General features: G+C 42.7%; 2 protein-coding genes across 2 annotated transcripts in view; one reads left to right on the top strand and one right to left on the bottom strand.

Moving 5' to 3' along the window:
- The window catches only part of adam22 (ADAM metallopeptidase domain 22), a 53381-nt gene that overhangs the window by 9923 nt on the left and 20424 nt on the right, over positions 1-23034 (top strand). The window contains exons 4-6 of the mRNA XM_053432528.1: positions 7026-7092; positions 10832-10914; positions 14101-14164. Of these exons, the coding sequence (XP_053288503.1) occupies positions 7026-7092; positions 10832-10914; positions 14101-14164 (214 nt within the window). The remainder of the gene's footprint in view (positions 1-7025; positions 7093-10831; positions 10915-14100; positions 14165-23034) is intronic.
- On the bottom strand, positions 18976-22926 carry cldn12 (claudin 12). Its single transcript, XM_053432527.1, has 3 exons — positions 22770-22926; positions 21181-21441; positions 18976-21082 (listed from the first exon to the last, which is right to left on the bottom strand). Exons 2-3 carry the CDS (start codon positions 21397-21399, stop codon positions 20234-20236), a joined length of 1068 nt encoding a protein of 355 aa, XP_053288502.1. The 5' UTR covers positions 21400-21441; positions 22770-22926; the 3' UTR covers positions 18976-20233.

The raw sequence follows: 23034 nt of genomic DNA, 5'->3' as shown, positions 1-23034 counted from the left end.
TAATGACTATAGTTTCCTGGGTGTATGCTTATACGTCAGTGTTGAAGCAAACTTATTTTTACGTTTTATTACTCATACAATCTTTGTTTTAGCTGGGATGACTTAATTCCTAATTCCAGTTTCTACAAAGCATTGCAACACAAAACTGGAATCAGAATTTATACGTCATGTCCTCCCTCCTGTTGTGTGATTTAAGACAATCTCCTAGTGTGGTCTTCATAAGTGAAAAGAAAAATGTTTGTAGGCCGACCTTTTAGCTTTTTGAAATAAAAATGTCTCCTAGAGGACGAGATATTTTCTAAAACTGTTGCTTGCTCATGGGAATTTCTGGCTCACTAAGCTCCGCATCTGCCCTAAATGCCAGTTATCTAACAACATCTTAGTAAAAAAGGAATGGCTCTTCTGGACGTCATCTCTTGTTCACGTACTAAGAAATGAATCAATATGTCGTCCAGCCCACGTCACGATCACGTCGACTTCATGACTTTGTGACATTTACCATCTGGTCCCTCAAATGTGTGTAGGTGTCTGATGTTCGGCTGATGCTCTGCTGTTATTGGTGTGCATCCCTGTGTGTGTGGGAGTGTGTGTGTGTGTGTGTGTGCCCGTATTTATGCTTGTTGGTACATGCACATGCAGCCTTTAATCTCCACATGTGTATGATTTAACTCTCACATGTCCCATTCCACGGTAATTTATCGTCTGCTCGTGACTCACTCGCTGCTTCCCGACATCGCCACAATCCAACTCCACTCTTCTCCTGCTTTTCCACCTCCATCTCTGTCTCTCCTCCTCTGTGCCCTGCTCTGTAATTTATTGCAGAGAGGCGTGATCTGATTTACTGCGGATTTAATGAGAAAAACACAGAGTGGAGTGTGTGTGTGTGTGTGTGTGTGTGTGAGAAAGAGGGAAGGAATGAAAGACACAGAGAAAGAAGTAGTTGAGGACGAGGAGAGAGGAGGGGACAGAGGCAGAGATGTGGATGTCCTTCATGCACCCTTGAGTCTTGCTGTGTGGGTTGAATATGTGTTGGAGATAGGAAGATATATAGTGGAGTGTCTGTGAACATGCTTAAGGGAGGTATGAACTTGAAAGAAGTATCCTCTCCTCTCCTCTCTCAGTCTCTCTCTCTCTCTCTCTCTCTCTCTCTCTGCATCTCTTCCTTCTTTCCCCCTCTCAGGGCTTTTCTCTGATCTGTGTGTTTTCTGATCAAACACACACTAACATCACATTGGAAGTTATATTTGTGTGTATTTGAGCTAATACAGTGCTCACAAACATACAGATAGTGTTTGCTAAGTGGCTCAGAGACGCCGACAGCACTCTGTATAGTCAGAACAGTGTTTGTTAGAATGTGAAACAGTGAATACAGTTTTGCAGAGTTTGTGGTGTGTGTCAGGGAGGTGGATGCAGATCATTTCTGTAGCAGTGATTTGGGTTAAATAAGAAGAGCCAATAGCAGCAGAGACTTTTAGATTACTACTGTGTAAATATGTGTATGTGGACATCTTTACACGATTGGGTTCAGATAAAAAAATATGTGCACCTGGTTCCGGTCTGTGTTTAAACAATACTCAGTTGCCCTACGCCAAAGGAGTTTTGGGTTTCTGGCTCCACAGCTCTGGAGTTGTCATCCATGATCTTATCATGGTGACGCTATTGAACACGTCATGAGATCGCCAACGTCAGTCGAGTTTATTCTTAATGAAACATTATTGTAAATATTAAATGTATTAAATAGATGAAATGACAATTCATCAAATTGTTATTGAGATGTTTCAGTCTGGCCCAACTCGCAGCAACGTCCCTCCAGCCACGTCATTAGCATAGCTAACAATGTTAACCTGCCCTTTAAGGGTGATTGTCGACTTTACAGGATATCAAGCACTGAATTACCAGCCCCCCCTTCTCTGATCCATCATTCTTTCTCTTTCTGCCCATCTCATTATATTGCTTTAGTGTTACCCCTCTATTCACCCTGTCCTTTGTCGAGCCCTCTCACTCAGGGTGGAGGATTAGTGGAGACAAAGAGTGATCAAGGAGCTGGTTTTCATTGAAGACAGGAACAGGAGGAAGACTCTTGTTCTCTCAGCAGGAAAAAATACTAATGCCTCTGTTGTCTCTCATAGATTACTCACTTTTCCTCTGTCATGCTAAGTAAAAATCAATGTAAAGCATGCATTATTGTTCAGAGACTGACTGTTTAACAAAATGTTACACCGAAACAACAAGCACATGTGTAAGAACAGTGGGTAAGGGTATAACCATGGAATATGGATCAGTAAACAGGGCCCGACTGCCTGATCCCAAAGGTCTGTCTTTCTGTCTCCATTAACCCGGTTTACACGCTGTGGAGTTCACTAACAGCCCACGTGTTGTCACAGATACAGATCTGCTTGTTCTCTTCAGCGGCCATAACATCCCCATGTGCTGCATAATTCAGGAGACGACTATGTTAGGCCTGTACGTTGCGTGCCATATACCCAACTGCAGAAGGGACCCAAGGCTGCACACAACAGGACTATGAGTGTTCTGTTTAATTTTTTTTTACCCTCTATCAGTATCCGTATTTCTCGTTTGTGAGCGTCAGTATTCCCTGTGCAATAAGGGCAGGGATCCCAGTGAGAATGCCATTGGAATTGCATGTCTGATAAGTGATTGGAGAGTGAATGAATTACAGCCTGGAGACCTTTAATGAGGCCTCAGAGGGACAGAGGACTGGAGATGGGGGTGGTGGGCAGGTGAGAGCAGCTGCAGCTTGTCCCAAAGACAAACCTCCTCCCATTCCTCTCTTCTCTTGTCGTCTCTCCTTCAATAATTTTCACATCTCTACTCCAGTTTTCCACCTTTCCTATCTCTCTGCATCCCCCTCATGCTGTCTCTGGTGCACTTATCCACTCTCCTTTCCGTCGCTCTGCCCTTCGCTCAGCACTCCCCCATCCTCATTACGGAAGCCTGACACAGCACATGCTCACAGTCCTTTGTGTGGCGTTGCCCTTTTATTACTGGGTTAAATGGCAAATCCATATATGGAGCAGAAGTGGATTTGATGACAGCAGTGTTGCCTTTGTTTCAGATATCTATGAATGTATGGACGCACAGGATTCATTTTAAGGCTGAATTTCTATGAGCCTTTGCCTATTTCTGTGTGTTTTGAGATGTTGGGTGTATTAAGAGGAGTCTTTGGAAAGACTGTGTGAAAGCAATGAAAAGCCTGCGATGCCAACATTTGTGCCAATCCACAAAAACACACACACACTAGCCCTGCCAATCTTTTCTGTGCTCTTTTTCATCTCAGTGCCGCGGCGGTGCCTGGCGACACAGATCGTGAGAGGAATTTTACAAACTTAGTTGATGTTTGTGTGTCCATGCTTCACCTCAGAGGGAAGTGGGTTGCCACAGCAGATGTCTTAGCCCAAAGCAACTCACAGCAAACTGCTATAAAAATAAAAATAAAGGATGAAGTTTGATGTGCGTGACAACCAGACGGACTCTGTGCACTCGCTGGCATTCAGTCACTTTTTATGATCCACTTAATAAAGGTGAAAAGGATTTGGCAGTGCCACATTTCCTCAGCTCAAATAGCCTTGGTGCTCTTTGGTTTCCTTTGTTTGTGTATGTGCAGGTGTGTGTGTGTGTGGGGGGGGGGGGGTGGGGTGGCTGACATTATAGTGAGGGAAAAGGCGAGAGAGGGATGTGATTGCTATTTAAATGGTGATGCTTGCCTATGAAACGTTGTAGGCTGAAAGTGGAGCGTCTGTCGATCCACCTCCGAAAGCTCCTCCAGGGTTGATTGACAGTTTGACGCTGGCTCTCTTACAGATGTTGCCGCGGCGACGGAGGCTTAGAACACTCCAGTAGAGCCGAGGATGAGCATGGGTATTTAAAAACGTAATGAGCTGAGAGAACGAGAGACAGACGTAGAAAATGAGACGGAAAACTGCCTGTTGTCTGTTTCAGCCTCACATCTGGTCTGCACAGAGGGGCCAGATGCCACCGAAATATGTCTGAAACCACAAATCTGTTCCGTTAAGTTGTGATAATTTCATAATTTACTTCTGCATAATGGCCTCGGTTTCTGACTTCCCTCATCACTGTTTTGTTGTTGTTGCTTCTTAATTGGCTTTATTGGACAAACATCTCTAACTTTGATCATGATTTATGCTGAAAGTTTGCAGCATCTACGTCCACGGGGAGAAATTCAGGCAAACAGCGCGTGACTGTGTTTGTTTGCATATCAGAGTGAAGCTTCAAAGAAGCCCCTCTCAGTTATGCATTTACACTCATGTTAACAGTAAGAGAGAGGAGTACAATATGCATTGGTGTGGAGATCTTTCTTTGTGTGGGGGTTGGGGTCGAGGCTGAGTTTGCGTCTTTGTCTGTCAAATAAATTATTTAAATCCTGTAACAATTAAAGCTGAAATCTGTTATCAGCGTCTTCCATTAGAAGCCCGTTTGTCTGCCATGCTGCCTCAGTATGCTCTTCGCTTGCCGACCCCCCCCCCCCCCCCCCCCCCCCCCCCCCCCGTCTGGGCTCAGCATGGAGCAGGATCAAGATCACAAGCTCTGAATCTTTTAAACACACATCCCTGCAGAACAAAGGCTTACAGTGCACGCCTGTGACCCAGGGACTCGTCAGACACTGGAAGTCTTCATTAAAGCTGCGCGTGTACGTCTTGATGGCGTTTTCGTTTGATGCAGAAATGTTGAGTTGTTGCTTGTGTCTCAAGAGTCGCGGAGGATTTAATTTGCACAGTGCCGTTGTGAGTGTTGGGTTTTGTTTCGACATCACCGGGTCGAGGCATTTTCCGGAGAAGGTTCATTGCAGTGCAAGTGATGTCTGCTCAGGGCCTGAGCTCTGTATTCTCATCTTGTTTCTACCTCTCTTTAACTTTCACTACCTCTTCCCTTCTCCTGCTTCTATATTCCCCCCTTGATGGCCGTCCCCTCCCTCTTTCCACTTTATAGCACTCCCTCTCTCCACTCTCCTACATGCTTTTTATGGCCATAGCAAACTGCCTATTAGTCATCTTAGAGAGCATCCTCTGTCCTGTGTGTGTGTGTGTGTGTGTGTGTGTGTGTGTGCGTGTGCACTGATGTCAGGGGCTTCACTTGAACTATGGACGTTTATCATGTTTGAAAACTTTTGCCTCCTGAGAGAAGCCTCCGTAAACAGAATAATCTCTTATGATTTGTCTTATTATGACTCATTACAGAATCCGATTATTTGTATCTTTCAACACAGCAGCCGCTCCTATTCTCGAAGAAAAAAGAGCTATTAATGCATCATGACAAAAAATACTTTTAAATATACAATTTAAATATTTTCTCTGTAAAGGTTGACTATATAATATAAACATTGAAATAAGTAGTTTGACGTTTTTTAAATACCCTCATTTGCTTTCTTGCTGAGTTAGATGAGATGATTCAGCAAACATGCTTATTGTACTGTTAAATTTGTATACCGCTCTCTTCTGGTGCAAGGTTGGCTCCTGCGTCTGCGCGCGTGTTTGTGCGTGTGTGCGTGCGTGCGTGCGTGCGTGCGTGCGTGCGTGCGTGCGTGCGTGCGTGTGTGTGTGTGTGTGTACCTGCTTTAGTTGCCTCTTTAGGACCTTTTCCACTCTAAACTCTGGGGACCAAAGCCTGGTCCAAATGCGGCAAAACGTCCTTTCCGAGCTCCTGGTTAAGGCTAGATATGATTCTTGATTAGGTTAAGGTTACTCGTAAAAATGAATTGGTCATGGTAAATGTTAAAGGTAATGTTTTGGTCAGTCTGTCCACAATCAATCAAAGTCAATGCAAAGTCCTAACTTTAGAATGGCGCTTACCTTCCCCAAGGCCCTAAATCTCCCTTCAAATCAATCAAGCCACACACAATTTTGAGCACTCAAATATCATCTAAATATGCCTGGTATTTTTCATCAATATCTATGTATTATTTATTTATAAACTCACAAAAGAAAATACACCCAGTCATACAATGTTAAAGGAAGGGGAAAGAAATCCCTGGATCCCTACCAACATTTTTTCCCCTGACCATCCTTCCACCAAGTTTCATGGAAATCCGTCCAGTAGGCTTTGAGTAATGTTGCTTACGACCAGACAAAGGAAGATGAAAACATATCCTCCTTGGTGGAAGATATAAGAATGTCCAAACAAACCTGTGTGTGTTTATTTTTTATAAACCTAAGCCAAGATCGCTGCTGGCTCAGTTGAATGTGAAGTATATACAGTTGGGTCAAAAAGTCTATGTATAGGGGAATGTGTCCCTGCCTGTACGTGTGTGTGTGAGCGTGTGTGTGTATGTAATGTATACTGTTCAGGTCACCTTTTTGTGAGATAAGAGGCTAAAACCTTAAACTGTATTATATTTGGAAAGTGGCTCAAGGGATACATCCACATCATGCCGCATTCCTCTGTTTGTTTGTGTGTTTGTGTGTGTGTGTGTGTGTGTGTGTGCGTGCGTGTGTGCGTGCGTGTGTGTTGGTGTCAGTGTGTGTGTTTGTGTGTGTCGGTGTGGCTGAGCACTACACCACCTCATACATCTCTGTCTCAGATTGTTCCTGCAGTGTGTGTCTCCATTGGGATTCTTGGGTCCAGCTCTGCTGAGAAAGCACCCACAGGCTGATTTGCTCTTATTTATGCCTCTGTTTTTCTTCCTTACTCTCTCAATTTATGTCCTGCCTCTTTCCTATTCTGCCTGTGTTGCTTCTTTTTTTTTTTTTTTTTTTACTGGGTACTGACCTTCCCTTGTCCTTCACTGCTTGGATAGACACACGCACCAGACAGTTGGGAGAAGGCTGAATTTGTACAACTGTTTGTGTGGATTCATCTGCAGGAAATAGCCTTGTCCCAGCAAGCTGGTCATAATTAGCTGGTCTCATGCTCTGAAGCTCTTTGTGCTGCCAAGATTGAGTACAATGATCCTATAAAATACAAGCATACTGAAATAACTGGAGTGACACTTGAATAAAAATCACTTTTTCTAACTTTAATTCTCTTTTTGTCTTTCCTCTCTGTTCCAGTGATCTGCTGTCTTCGGGGTACGTGGAGAGGCATTTGTCAGAAAAAGGGAAGGCTGTCATCACAAATGTAAGAAACTGCATTTGATCTCTACTTATGCTCACTCACAATTTCAATAACCACTTTATTATTTGCAATTAAAATGGAAGACACAGTGTTTTTATGAGGCCCAGGTTTTGACAGTGAGACCACGAGGAATAGTCTTGTTTGAACTGTTAGGCTGAAAGGAGTTTGAGAACATTCTTAGAGCAGCTGTAATCAATAATTTTTTTATATATCAATGATGATTTTTTTGTTGTGATCCACAGAGAACCATCACTGGATTACAGTTCCCCTTAACTCTACGGAGAACTGTTTTCATTCGTACGACTCTCTGAAACATTTTTCCCACCACAGCAGTCAGATATCTCAAGGGTCTACAAGACTTGCCCAGCAATAAACATCAATCAATCAATCACATTTTATTTGTATAGCCAATATTCACAAATCACAATTTGTCTCATAGGGCTTTATCATGGTGTGACATCCTCTGTCCTTAACCCTCAGCAAGAGTAAGGAAAAACTACAAAGAAAAACTTTTAACAGGGTAAAAATACGTAGAAACCTCAGAGAGAGCCGCATGTGAGGGATCCCTCTCACAGGACGGACAGACGTGCATTAGATGTCAAATGTAGGAAAACATCATCAAGATTAAAGTTTTTAGCAGCATTTATGAGGGTAAACATTTTGAAGGATAACTTCAATACTATATATCAAGCAGTCCTGCTGCAATCATAGTCTATGGTCAGCAGCCAGCAAGATCATGATCCATCATCACGATCGGATCCACTATAGTCCACAGTCATTTTCCATTGCCGCCAGTTAGGATCCATCATCAGCTGCCACCTCGGTCGTGGACCACCACCATTATCTCACTCCAACGCGACAAAGGATCTGTCATTCCCACTACAGACAAACAACTGACAGGCAGAGTTAGTGAGCTGCTTTTGAATATAGTGGAGTATTAACCGCCACATAGGGTTAGTGTTTCACAACAGTTTCAGAAAGAAAACCACAGTCCAAGTGAACAGCCCATTCCAACAGGCAGGTTTAGAACTGCACTGTATGACTAGGTAACATAAACATCAATAAGGAGATAACATGTCAATATTGCGTTTATTGAATTGACTACACTCCCTCCAAGTCTCTAGAGACAGGAAACTCAGGGTGAGAGTGTAGGAGATTGACAGGCAGTATATGGTCCGACCGGCCTGGAGTGTAACTGGGAAATCGGGTTGCCAATGTCACAGAAGCAAAGTTCCCCATTGACGCACCATGTTTGCTCCCAAGTCCACTTGCTCTGCCTGTCTTATTTCGTCGCTATGCAGGTAGAATTGTTGAAAATCACGGACCCTTATACGTACCAGGTGTATAATGTAACAGGGTACCATAGAGATATAGACGTTGTATAGCTCATATATCATGTGTCTACACCACTAGAAACATCAAAGACAAGCTGATGTGCAGCTGCAGCCTCCTCTACACCCTGCAACAGCTTCTTCTCCATCACTGAGCCGTTCATTGGATAATCAGCGAGTCCGTTTGCACACAGAGAGAAACACTCAGCCCTCATTCATCTCAGATTTCAGTGAAAGTGAAACTGTGGACGGGGCCTGAACCTTCGGCTATCATGAGATTAAGATTGCTGTAATAATCCTCTAAAATCTGGACTTCAGTTACAGGACACCCACTGAGGTGTCGTGTAACATCGAGTGTGGGGATTATAATGGTCAGGATTTACTCAGCTCAGCAGCAGATTAGTTAAATGGTACTTTACAGAGAATGATCCAAGTTATTACACCGCATATTCTATGATATGGTCACTTTGTAATTATGGAAGCTATTAGAAATCAATCTTTCTGTGAATTAATTCACTTTGTAAATTTATATCCAGAATTTACTTTAGCTCTTTTTGCTCTTTTAACAGCACATATGCAAAATATACTTATTTGTCTAATGAATATTAAAGTATAATGCCTTTAGTATAATGTTTGCTTGTGTGATATCAGAGGGCAGTGTCCTGACCTCCACCTTTTCATTGTGCATTATTTTGTTCAAATGATTGATGATGACTAATTGCTCTTATATGTGTGTGAGGACATCACAGATCAGACCTAATTAGCAACACACACACACACACACACACACACACGCACACACACAGAATGGGCTGGGTTTTTGGTGCTTTCTGTGCTTTGATGAGAAGTGGAGCAGAAGGTTCAGGGTGAAAGGAGAGGAGTAGCAACACTGAGATAGTGGAGCACAGCATAACTTATAAATAGCTTCTCTTCTCTCTCTGTCTCTTCATTACACTCTCGCTCTATCTCTACTCAGCCTCTCTTCACCTGTAGCTTCATGGGTTTGTCTAAGAAACTTTTTTAACTTATTCTGTTGCATTGTAATTCTAGGTTTCAATGTGTCTGTAGTTTTTTTATAACATTTCCACCCTGTTTGGCTAAAAGTGCACTGATGGTAACTCTGGATTAGTCTAATTCGTCATCTCTGTTCATCTTGGATGTTATATTGATGAACCGAACTGGTAGAACTTATAACTTAGGACATAAGTGGGACTGAGAGCAAACTTTGAGAACAACAGAACCAAAAGCAATGTCAGCATGGCTAATACAATTTCACTGTAATTCAATCCTAGCAATTATTGTGAATGAATCCTTGCCGATACACACACACGCAGACAAATGGACACACATGCACGCCTCTCTATGTTTGTGAGGGAACTCATTGACATGATGCATTCCCTAGCCCCTTACCCTTAACCATCACAACGAAATGCCTAACCTAAACTTAACTGTTACCCTAAAACTAAGTCCTAACCCTCAAATGGGAAAGGCCATTTTCTGTTTTCCCGTGTACAAAGCTCAGTTTAGAGTGGAAGAGCCTGATGGACCTGCATGAAGCCCTGACCTCAACCCAATCCTGCAGCCAGGTCCCAAATTCTTGTGGAAAGTCTTCCCGGGCTGGAAGTTGTCCCATCAGCTTAATAATGTCCATGAATCAGGTTTCCACACACTTTTGACCAATGAGTTTTAATACCAACAACAAACACAAATATGCATCCTCGCATAAACCAATAAGATGGACACGAATGAAGCACCACAGAGAGACGTGGAGGTAGAAGTTGACGTAGCGGCATTTTTCTGCAGAGCATCAGACTGTAGAGCAGAAATTGATCCACTGATAAAAGCTGCGTCTCCTCAGGGAGACCAGCATCCTGCCTAATGGCTGTTAGGCAGTAAGAAATGGACCAGGAAGAGACGGCCTGCAGAGCACTTAGACACTTAGACATCATACACGTCTATTGAAAATAAATGCATGTTTATGCTCGCAGGGAGAGGGGGAGACACACACTGTGCACACTCTGCATATAGACAGATGGAGAGTGGGGACAGAGAATGAGTGGTTGACGGGCAGCGGTAGAAGAGATGCCGAATATTTTTTTACGTGATGCTGTGGCTTTTTTATTGTGGAGAAGTCGGGACGGGAAAAGTCACTGAGCAGTTAACACAGAGACGGTGGGATGTAAATGGGTTAATGTGCAGAATCACATACACACATCAGATCATGCTTGCATTTGTGTGTGTTTGTAAATGAGTTATGGGTGATTGATCACTCTGGACGCATTTGCTAATGGGTTATGGAAATGATTGCAGCAAGTGGGATATTTCACTCAGTGTTCGACACAATGAGACACTCAAGGAGGCGACAGTGTGTGTGTGATCTTAATCTGTGTGTGTTTGTGTTTTGCTCACAGGGAGGAGAGCACTGCTACTACCAGGGGAAGGTCAGAGACAGTCCTCACTCCTTTGTGGCTGTTTCTACTTGTCATGGACTGCAGTAAGTACAAATATTTCTACATGTGTGTGGGATGTTTGTGTGTGTGTGTGTGTGTGTGTGTGAGTGTGAGTGTTTCTGTTTCTTCGCCAACATTGTTCATGCTGTGAGTCCAGGTCCTGGGCCTTGCTCCCATTTATCCGTTAGGTCAACATAATTAGTTTTAGCCAGCCCTTCTATGTCTCTCTGCACTTTTCAGTACACAGATTATCATTCACTCAGACAGGTGCAGCTCAGACATCTCTCTCCTCTCCTCTCCGTGTTATTTTTAGACTTTCTGCTCCAGAGCAGCTCTTGTCCCATCAGAGAGACGGATCAGAAGCCAGGCTTGCAGGGAGGGATGCATGAACACTGTATTTATGTGTTGTGTAGGCATGTGTATTATAGTTTTTTACAGTTACTTGAACACCTTTACTGAAAGGAAACTGTATTTGTGAACATAAGACAAAACCCCTCCATTGAGTGGTAATGATATGTATATTGCACTTGCTGTTTTTTGCATTAATTATGTATATGACTTAAAAAGTAATTGCAAAAAGATAAGGAAGCAGAAATGCACTGTACCAGCAAAAAAGTAAGGAAACGAGTCCACTGCTGACGGGTTTATTCGTTCATTAAATATAATTATTTTGTTCAATGTGTGAGTCAGTTATGCTTGTTAGTGTTGGGGCCTGGAGGGTCGTGTTCTTCACATTTAGTTGTGATGAGTGGACATTTTAAATTGAATAACAATGATTGCTCTAGAATATAAAGAGGAAGTTGTTTGGTCGATTATTCAGTGTAAAGAGGAAACCGACCTAGAAACATCTTTTTTAGATTCAAGGTGTGAGGTGTAAAGATGGAGAGATCTTAGCTTTATGAAGTCATAAGCTGTGAGACACACGGCATCAAATTACGCTTTTGAGTTGCTGCACGTCCTCATCAAACCTTGTTATATATCTTCTTCCAACATGTAAATTCAGCTAGTTATGGTAAGTGGAGGAAATCAGATTTATTTTTGCTGAATAAACTAAACCAATCTCGGGGCTTTTAATAACATTTGCATATTTCATGTGATTATGGAAACATGTTGGGAAATGTGTGAGCACAGCAAGTTATTTATCTACATGCACAAAATAATGAAACCCATTCCATAAGTTAATCAGTGCAGTTAATGTGTTGCAGAAGCATGACACTAATGTATAGGACATAATAGATTAAAATATATATTATGGTGTTTCCTGCCAATTTATATTTCTATATATATATGTCACATGAACATATTTCTGCGAGGTGTTATGAAGCTGCTGTTGTGGCAATTGTTAATATCTTTGACAGTAGTTGTGTTTTCAATTTGAATGACATTTCAGAAAGTCTTAATGCACATATAAAAAGAATCACAGTAGCCTTGCAAAGGAGGAAGAGGCACACCCATAATATGCTGTGTGTGCGTGTGTGTGTGTGCACGTCGTTGAGGGAAAAACAGTGAGGGGAGGGAGTTAAGGGAAGCAATAGTGGTATCGGGGGGGGTTAGACATTAGGGAGAGGATATTTCCCTGATGCTGAGTCAGGTTTTCACTATACCTAATATACATTCTGCTATCTCCCTCTCTCTCACAAACTTCACCCTGCAATGCAATACTGCTATTAGCTTTCCACAGAGGGATAGTGATCCTGGCACAATCCATCAGATGGGATGTAGACTATTGACTCAGGTTCCTGTTTGAAACGTCACTCAAGTTCTACAGATTTGACTGACATGAAAATGCTCAGCAGTGATTCAGAGTGAACCCTCTTCCCTTCTTGTTTTCCAGAAATGCATACTGTACATTAAACTGCAGAGACTTCTTATTCAGAACCAGGCTTCTTCCAGGGATGCTTTGGATGTTGCCACTAGTACAACTATATGGTGTAGCTTTAAAGTTAATGTTAAACTCTAGAAACAGATTCAGCTTGTGGATGTGCAGAATATTCAGACTAGATACAAGATTTTTGGTCTAGAAGTCTTACGGTTTCTTTTTGTAGTTTGACCAATCACATCAAAAGAGGTGGAACACATTGACGGAAATTCATCGGCTGTCGTCTTTTTATCTGTTTTAATATCCAGAGAGCTGTTAATAGAGATTAGCCAAAATGTCCAGGTTGTGTATAGTGAGTTTGAGCTGTTCTTAGTGAAAGAAAAAAAAAAGACGGTGAAAAATTAAACAAAGCATCTAGCTGTTTGGTGGTCTGACAATTCATTGATTCAGATTTATATTCAAATTGAACTCAATCCTGTTTGGTGCACAGAATAGCCCCTTCGCATCTAAGGGCCTTCAGTGGAAGAATTTGAATGACCAGTGTTTAGTTTGGGTTACCAAGAAATGTATAAAACTGGTCCATAGTTATTCAACACAACTGTGTGTTATCTGCTGCAAGTGCAATGTAGACCAGGACAAAAAAGGGTGAATAATGTTGAGGCCCTGAAAACAGCTAAGAGAGAGAGAGTTGGAGGAGAGAAGACAGATTGTCAGTACCTGCAGTGTTTACCCTCCTGACTTCCCCGTTTGACCCAGCCATGCAATCTCCTAAAAGCTTCAGATAAAGTTAATTAACGGATGATGTCCGAACAGCAGGGGGAGACAAGAAGACCTTCAAACAGCTGCTCAATGAGTAAAACTGATCCCTGACCCCAGTAGCGTTTTTATATGATGTGTGTGTGTGTGTCTCTTTCTCTCGTTATATGTATTTACAGTTTTAAGTGCAGATAAGTGGATGTTCATGTGAAGTCATGTTTTTCAATGACATCTGAGTCAATGCGACTTGTGTTCAACCACTCCAAACTCCTAGTTGTTGTTCCAGAGATGACAACTTCAGGTGACCTTTAAATTACGCTGTGTGGGGGGGATATCTGAAATGATTGGATGACCTTTCATTTTTTCATCATCCTCCACCCCTATGCTGTCCATTTGCCAAACACAGCGGTGACGGTGGCCGAGGCTTCTGTCAGAAATTGCAACGCGTATGAGTGCATTGCAGTTATTATTCTGAAAAATGCTCCAAATACACACCAAGCTCCTGGGCAACCACCGAAGTGGCTAATCTGTCACACTGATAGCTGGGGAGGAGGCTAATTCAGATGCATTATTTCATGTAGCGATGACTTAAACAGCAGAAACGGGTGCTGACATGTGCTTTCATGCTACTTCTCTCCCCCCCTCTCTCTTTTAGTGGGATGTTTTTCGATGGCAATCACACCTACATGATTGAACCTGGAGGAGAGGACAGCAGCAAAGTAAGTACTCCGCAAAATCTACACGGGTTTCTATGCACTTTGTTGGAGCTAGGGGACGATGGCTCCTCTCACAGGGATTTTTCAATTTGTTCTCCCTCCATCCTTTCACGTCCAGCTGCCTCTAGTCTCTCGTGTGACTCGTCCGCGGTCAGTAAATCTGTTAGAGCAGTGGTCTCCAACCCTTTTTCCCCCGACGTATCCACACACCACAATCCGATTAGCTCAAATTCATCTTTATTAATGCATCTTTATTAATGCTAACCAACATCCCCCAATTAGTGTCAATCAATTAATCAATTTCTTTATCATTTCATCGTTTCCGTCACTTATCAAACAATTACGTCTGTTCCAGTTCTCATATTGAAAAGTATATTATCTATTGTGATGATCTTATAATAGGACCAATACGTTGTTTTTTTCTGTTCATTGGATTTAGCCTTGGTGCTGCATCTAAAGCTGGTGTTATAGTTTCAGCATTAGTGAACCTCCACATGATGTAGGTGCATGTTGGTAGGCGGCTATAGTTGAGGCCTAAGTCTTGCCATGGTAGCGAAAAACCTGACCTCCCGGAAACGTAAGAAGCGACCCCTGGGACATAAGTTGGGATTCTCTCTGTGCCTGGATGTGCTCAGCAGGTGATACATGAGAATAGTTTTCCTGATGTCCCAGGATTCATACATGGGTCAGCTATTGTTCCTTGAGGAGCCGGACACAAAACCAGTATCAGTTACAGATCACAAACCAGCGACTGCGGCTGTTCCTAATGAACCCAGAGAGTGGCGGACAGGTCTCAGGACAGAGGGGATTTGCTGAGTTACAAAGACAGCAGACAGCAGAAAACCCTACAGCCAATTAGATAGTACAAATTAAAGGCATTACGGTCGGAACGAGGGGACAGATCTGAGATTGTCTAAAGACGCTGTGAGCATGAGAACAGCTGCTGATACTGTATGTGTGTGTGTGTGTGTGTGTGTGTGTGTGTGTGTGTGTGTGTGTGTGTGTGTGTGTGTGTGTGTGTGTGTGTGTGTGTGTGTGTGTGTGTGTGTGTGTGAGCGACTTTCTTTCTGCTCTAATTAAAACGTTCAGGAGAAGTGTGCCTGGTGTTAATCAGTAAGGGACGAAAGGAGACAAGATAAGAGGGGTCAGGGACTTCTTTACCTGCTCCTGTTCTGTCATCTCCTTCGTCATCTCTCCTCCGCCTCTGTCATTCCATCTCCTACTTTTTCTGGAGAGACTGAATTATTCAAGTGATGAGAGCGAGAGATCTTATCACATAATGCGGCACTTGTCTTGTGGTCACCTTGTTCAGGTCAATTCCAACGGATACAGTGATATAAAGGCACGTCAAAGTTTTAACTGCGCTAGCTTCATTGTGATAAATCATAAAAATTTTAAAACAAATCTACGTTTAGGAAACGTTTATGTGCTATATTTCAAATACACAGTGTAATTAATAAAAGAAATGTTCATTAAACAGGGGTACTGTTTATATCACAGGGAGCAATATGTGTGAAAATAAAACTAGAAAAGCTCATTTCACTAACTGAGATGGCAAATCGACGCTCGTGAAAAACTGCTTAAGTATTTTTGAGATTTGAGTTACCTTAACTTTATTATTTGAGGTATTTGAGAAATGTGTCTTTATCTAGGCTATTTGTTACGTTGCAGATGCACATACAAACATATGATCCCTTCATCAAGTGTGATGTTATATGTATGTATAGGATTGAAGTGAATGATCTAAAAACTAATTAAATTCCCCCTCATGTCCATATTTTTAAATGTTGAAATATTAGATTTCATCTGGGCGCACATATTTGTTCCTCTCAGATAAATTATGTAAAACGCACTGATGGGTTTTTGGCAAACACTTGGCATGGTCCTCCATTGGAGTTGTGTTGGATTTGGCTGGACGAGGGAATCCTGTCTGCAGGATGATGCTGGGGACAGCTCTGCCCTGGAGTCCAGCGGTGGCTGTCAGTGTGTCAGCACTGAGCCCTGGATGTCTGCTCCCCTCGGGTGATGGTCCACATTGACTGTCTCTCCCCGTCTGCATCCGTGTGGGACTCGGTGCGTCTCTTCTTCTCTATTTCCCTCACAGTCAATACGGATCTCTTTGTCTCTCTCCGACAGTCTGGTCTGTGAGTGGTCCTCTCATTTTTGTCAAACAGACCTGCAGATGTCTGCTGCAACAACCTAAGTGCTTTTTTCAAAAGTTGTATGGTCGGACTTGTTCCTGTTATAGCCTGGAACAGCCACATATCACTCTGTCACTGACTAACAGCTTCGAATGCAGCATGATGCACCACTGATTCTGGCTGTTATGATCTGCTTGAAAGTGATGGTCAGATGGGGCGGCTGTTGAGATGGAGAGTCGGCATGGATCCTGTCGGCCATATGGTAAATCCATCTGCCCTCCTTCCTCCGAGCCAGGAGAAGTTACGCAGGGCATTAGCTCAGTGTGTCCTGAAGAAGCAGCTCTGTCTCCACATGCAGCTGAATTGACTTTAAAGTGTCTTATCGTGTTATGTAAATAGGCTTGTGTACAAGCAGATAGTGTAGTGCCACAATTAAAGTTCACTACCTAATAACATGATGTCTCTGCACTACTTGGCTGATAAATCCAGAATTTCCTAGGTGTGTGTGTGTGTCTGTGTGTGCAGGCAACTTGTAGGGAGGATGTGTAATTGTAGCTTGCTTATGCAGAAAACACCATATGTTTTGTGTTTTTAATTTTTTCTGAACAGCTTCCCAAATCCACCTGCACCTCAGGGATCCTGTGGCTACTTCCCAACAGCTCCTTTGTTTGCTTTCAGTGAAGATTGAGACAAAGCATAGTGCTGCTCACTGTACTGCACACAGTCGAGGGCCCTTTGTTGCAGATCATACTCCCTCTCCACCTCAGTTTTCCTGTCTCCCTCAACTGTCAAAATAAAGGCAAAACTAATATAAATAGAAGTCAGGTGGCCGAACCACTTACTGTTTTCCCTACTCTGTCTCAATGTTTCTACGATTCACCCTGAGAGGGGGTATGAATGAGTGTATACCAAATATCATTGAATTGTTGCTTGGTAGTGGAAATATTTTTTCCAATTTGGTTCAAAAGTTCACTCCTGGATGAATTGATGAGAATTGCGGGGGTCATAGGTCAAGGTCATGTTGACCTAATAAAACCCTTCTTTGCCTCAGGAACAAGTTAAGTCTTAAGAACTCCTCGTGAGAATCCTTTTAAATTTGGCCCAAATGTTTACCTAGACTCATGGATTAACTGATTCAATTTCAGTGTTTAAAGGTAAAATGTGACCTCATAAGAATATGGAAATTAAATGTATGTAGACTGAATCTGCACTGGTTGGCAGAAGCCTACAACCACAGGGTGGTATTCTAGTCTGTTCAATATCTCTTCATTTTATTGCTCTGGGCTTCTTCCATTTTCTGTAAAACATACCCAAACATCCCATCTCAACTGGTCTGCGTTTTCATTGTTGCAGTCTTCAGATCCCGTGTGGCAATCTAACCTGCAGGGGCAAGGCGGAGGAGAGGCTGTGGATAACTGTCCTCAGCTGTAGGGGGTGGGGAGCTGGAGGATGGAGAGGGGGTGTGGTGGCAGGCTGTGGTTGGGGGTTGTTAGCACTTTGTGCCAAAGGGAAGATTTTTTTCCATACTAGCACAAGCTGGGAATGTGTCTTAAAAAAGAAGGGGGTCGGGGTCTCCCTGTGGCCTCGAGCCAACTCCATGTTGCTAAACCTGGACCGGTTCATTCACACATGCAGCCAGACAGCGGTAATAAAAAGTGTGTTACCCCTCGCTGCTTTATATTCATGAGCCAGCCGCCTGTGTCTGAGGTATCATCTCCCCTGGCAACCCAGGCTCCGCCCCTGTCTCTTTGTATCACGACATATGAAAGCCATCTGTGTTTAGACCCTTAATCTCCATCACTGCACACACCCTGCAGAGTCTATATGCTGTGAGTGTATTTTATGTGACAGAAAAGACTGGTTGGGAAGGATGATCTGTGGAACAAAGACCACACCGGTCAAGAAAATGCAGTTAATTCAGCAGTAATGGCTCTGATAGTGATGGTTGATTGTTCGTGTTTGTGTGTGTGTGTGTGTGTGCGAGTGCGTGTACGTACGACGAATAATAAAAAAGCTTCTTTTAATTTAGTTCTTATTTATCATCAGCCGCTAAACTCTCAGCTAAAATGTCAGCGTCACATCAAAGTGGAAGTTGATTCCAATTATGAGCGCCACAGTTCAGGCTTCTCATTCATATGCTCATTCTACTTAAACGACATCAAAGATAAGACAGAACACTTGACGGCTTAAAGCTGGGTTTTAATGGGCCGCTGACTGTTCTTAATTGGCTTGGTCGTTCTGAGCATAGAAAACCTTAAAAGAGTATCTGGGTTCATAATCATGTGGACAGCTGTAGCCTCTGTGTCATTGGTGATGAAGCAACCACTTTATATTCCACCAGTGATTCAAGTCATGAAGCGATCAGATGAGGATTTACAGCATTTCCGGGAAACCAGAGCCTCACCGGGTGTCGGTTTCTCAAACTATTTATCAGTTCAAATGTGAAGACTGAACCCGGCTGAAAGCATCAACGTCCTCACATTTGTAATTCAGTTTGGTTGATGTGATGCCCAGTTTCACCTCTTAGCTTTTTGCCAAGACGGAGACAGAGAAAAGCGGCTCACATGATTACTTAAAAAATGAGACCGATTTGTCTCTCTATTTTTTGTTGCAATAAAAAATATTTAGTATTTAATTTGGTTTAACTCAGCAGCACATAAACAGACATGCAGATGTATTGGGATTTGTTTTAATAAAAACAAAACAATGACAGTGTAGAAAAAAACATTTGACAATATCGTGAACCTAAACAGTAAGGATTAACGTCACGTTGATCAGTGCTCATTAAGCAAAACACACAAAAGGCAACAACTGAACTGACTGTTAAATTGGGATTAATCACAACTACGAGCATCCTGAACATCACACTTCCAACTAAGTTGGCAGACGTTTAGTGGTACTAATAGAACACGTCTCACCACTTCATCTGGCGATCCAACTGCTTCTTATATTTAATCATAATAGTCCTGTAGAGCAAATGAAAAGTATAATCATTCCTGCCATTGCTATTTCTGACATTTCAGCTCTGCATCGGCTCATTACATTGAACACAACTCACAGATCTAGTGCCATGATCCTTTTCACATAAACATGCAGTAAAAAAACAACATATATGCTGCAATAATAGATACATATACATATTAAGAGGCCATACAATTACAAAGGCAATGTAAACAGGCACAGTATTCACATCATTAGTGCATTAAAACCTGTAACAGCTGCTCTTTGCAGGGTAGTGTGACATTCTTAACAATTCATGTTAAAATTCACTAAATGAGTGAGTGAGTTAGTAGGCGTCTATTTAAAAACATATAGTATAAGGTCAGTAAGTGTTTGTTCATTAGTGATAACAGAAGACTTCCATAAAGTGGATACAAGGACAAATCACTTTTACATGAACCTGACGAGTTCATCATTAAAAATGTAACAGAAAAATATACTTTTGGCAGCAAACATAGAGGCCTCGTGAATGTTTAGCCAGAGTGGTATTTTATAAAAAAGCCACCAACCAAATGCACGTGCCGTTTGCCTGTTACTACTAAGTTGGTCCCTTGTCCACCAAAACAGGAGAGGAAACCTAATGTGAAGATGGTACTCTGGTGAAATAGTGAAGAAAAGTTAGTTGAGGCGTCTTTCAGTGATTATACTTGAATTCCTTCCCTTTCTACATCAATAAGCTGAATACAGTGTTGTAAACACCCATGCTTTAGTGTTCATATATTTTAATGAAAATATCATCCTTCATATTGTACCTCCTGGTACATAAACATCAATCTACAAACCTGAATTGAACTGACTGTATTCACTGTCACTCTAGAGGCTATTAATAGCTCTGATGTTAATAACTTCCATCCATCAAACTCTGTTAGTTTCATCAGTGGTGAACCTAAATAAGGTTAAAAGACTAAAGGCTTCAAGGACTTCTCTTCTCTTAGTCTCCTTGTGTCAGCAAAGGAATGTCGATTTCTATGCCAGACATGCGTGAGCGGCTGGAGTAGCGCTGGCCTGCGTAGCCAGATCCATATGCCTGAGAGGGAGCGTAGCTTTGCGAAGGTGCATAACTCTGCGAGGGTGCGTAGATCTGTGAGGGAGCGTAGCTCTGTGAGGGAGCGTAGCTGTAGGCCTGGGTTCCTCCTACCTCCGACCCGTACCCATCTGGAGCAGACATCTGAGACATGTACACTTGTGTAGGTGCAGGGGCAACCACACTTTGTGCATATCCGTGGGTTGGCACATACTGCTGCGTGTCGATGACTGTGGGAGGATAGGCTTGTGGTGGGAAGGGCTGAGGACCATACACTGGGGAGGGAGGATATCCGTTGGCAGTGAGAGGCTGAGTGGACAGAGAGGTCGACATGGACGGCAGCGGCAACCAGAAGGGTGAAGGCAACTTCTTACACATACAATACCACATGAACATTAGCAGCGCGGCCAGCATTAGTCCTCCGGAGCAGCCTATTGCTACATATACAGCAAACCCATCGGTGAACATGTTGTCATATCTGAGGTTCAGCGCCTTAGTGCGGAACAGGAACCACACTGAGGGGGCGATGGCGATAGCTCCACCCAGGAACAAGAAAGTCCCAGCCACCAGGTGACAGCCCGCACTGTTGACCAGGAATTTGAGAGTTTTGATGTCCGGCTCAGGTTTGTCTGAGCAGCAGCAGGTCTTGCACATCCCAGACATGCACAGCAGCAAGGCCAGCGAGCCGAACAGCAGGCCTGCAGGCAGACAGAACTGCAGGAGCCGCAGATCGAGCTGGTCCACTTTAGAGTACCACTGGAAATATGAGAAAACATGACTCTGTTAGGACAACTTCAAAACATAACAGGAAAAAACAACTAAAACAGAGGGAAGCAAGCTGATAAAAACAATACCTCTGAATCATAGTAGTAGCATCCTGAGAAGCCGTCCTGTTTCACACATTTAGCCCACAGCCCATCATACACACTGATATTCTTAGCGTTGCGATTGAAGGTGACGAGTCTCGTTACTCGCCACTGTGGGATTACAGTTGCCACGGCAAGCCCCGCCACTGACACGAAGGCAATGATGAAGGAAAAAGCGTTGGTGGCATGGATGTCCCGGCACGACATGGTTGTTGGTGCCGACAGGAACTGAGGCCAGGAGGAGAATTCCTGTTTGAACGGAAGAGTGAGACAAACAGAAAGAAGCTGGTCAGTGCCGTGGGAATCAACAGGGCCTCAATGTAATTTTTAGCATTATTTTACTGTAAAGAAAACTCTTGATAATGAGAAAAAAAAACATAGTTATACAAGTTTATTGAATGGCCTCATTAGTACTGAAGTGAGCTAACTGTGCCACAGACTGACCTAGCTATGGGCAACCCCCCTGTATTCAACACAGTTTAGCTGACCCAGTATCTGCTGTCCCAGAGAAACAATGCTCTCATTTCATTAGCAAACACAGTGGGGCTGACTTGACGGCTCTTGTCGCCGAGTGTCTGTACTGCAGTGCATTGCATAGACTGTACAGCTACACAATTAACAATTGTGTTACACTCTTGAGTCTTATATAGATGACAGCATGCTTGCAGCCGTGACTTGACCTCGGTATCACAACTTCACTTCTAGATACTTTTGGAGTTGATTTAAGATTTACCATGAAAAAGTTACTTGCTGAATAAGTGAATCTCCCAGTCTTAGACACGGCTCTACAAATTATTTGATGCCATATATCCAGGTTCGGAAGTGAGGGCAGTAACATCAAATCAGATCTTTTACATTATTCTTGGAATTTGTTTGGATTAAAGCTTGTTTTGTCTGTTCTAAAGCGATGGAAAACCTCGCTGAGATCATAGTATATATATACAGTTGAATTAATGTTTTTGACCCAGGTTTAACTCACCCCTTGTAACTTGTCCAATGTGTAATGTGTGTATTTGAATTTCTGAGGTTCTAAGGTTGATTTTATCTTAATTTACACATAATTAACTAAGTAAATTATGAAGTGAACGTGGTAACAAGTGCTTAAAATACATGACAAGAGGTTATTGATAAAGCATTGAATTAAGCTATGGCAATATATTTATAAAAACATCACCTAATGTGTATTCAAGTCAAACTGTGATTAACGTTCCACCATCACTGAGTTATAACTAGTATTTAGGAAGCTGTTATTACACTGAACAGTCTCTTATTAGCCCAGCAAGCTAAGCTAACGATCTGAGTGGTTACAGCAGGTTAGCCCTGTTAGCTCATCGTCCATTATTCAATCAAAAGCGATGTATATCAATAATTATATTCGCTCGAACGTATCATCTGAATATGACACCGATACACAACTGGGTCATCAAAACCAATTCAACACTGACTAGCTCGTGACGTTAGCAAGCTAGCTCAGAGCCAGCATACAGAGTTAGCATTACAGCAACCTGTTGCGTCCGGATCACTGCGTAGATATGAAGCTAAAACACGGTAACTACAATGAAGGAAGGCTCCGGTACCGTGTGTGTCCAGCAGGTAGATCGTGTTTAGATGGAAGATGGAGGCATCTCAGCTTATTTCTCCTTTAACGCTGCTACAGACGACAGAGAAGTTTTACTCCGCTACAGTACGAGAGTAAACAGGAAGGGGTGTCAGAGTAGAAGGAGGCGTCCTCGCCCTTAGCGGCGTCTAACAGGTGCCGCTTAACCCTCCCCCTTGTCTTGTTCCTATTCACCCAAAACAAATAGATTTCCTGGAATTCATTCCTTTACGCAGATATATACG

Source organism: Pleuronectes platessa, chromosome 10, assembly GCF_947347685.1.
Source record: "Pleuronectes platessa chromosome 10, fPlePla1.1, whole genome shotgun sequence".
In the NCBI taxonomy this organism is placed as follows: Eukaryota; Metazoa; Chordata; class Actinopteri; order Pleuronectiformes; family Pleuronectidae; genus Pleuronectes; species Pleuronectes platessa.
This window is presented reverse-complemented; position numbering and strand designations above follow the sequence as displayed.

Excerpts from the sequence above, each read along its gene's own strand:
- cldn12 (XM_053432527.1), bottom strand. The coding sequence starts at position 21,399 with ATGTCGTGCCGGGACATCCATGCCACCAACGCTTTTTCCTTCATCATT. Across the intron at positions 21,083-21,180 it reads GCTACTACTATGATTCAGAG|TGGTACTCTAAAGTGGACCA; the intron begins GTATTGTTTTTA and ends TCATATTTCCAG.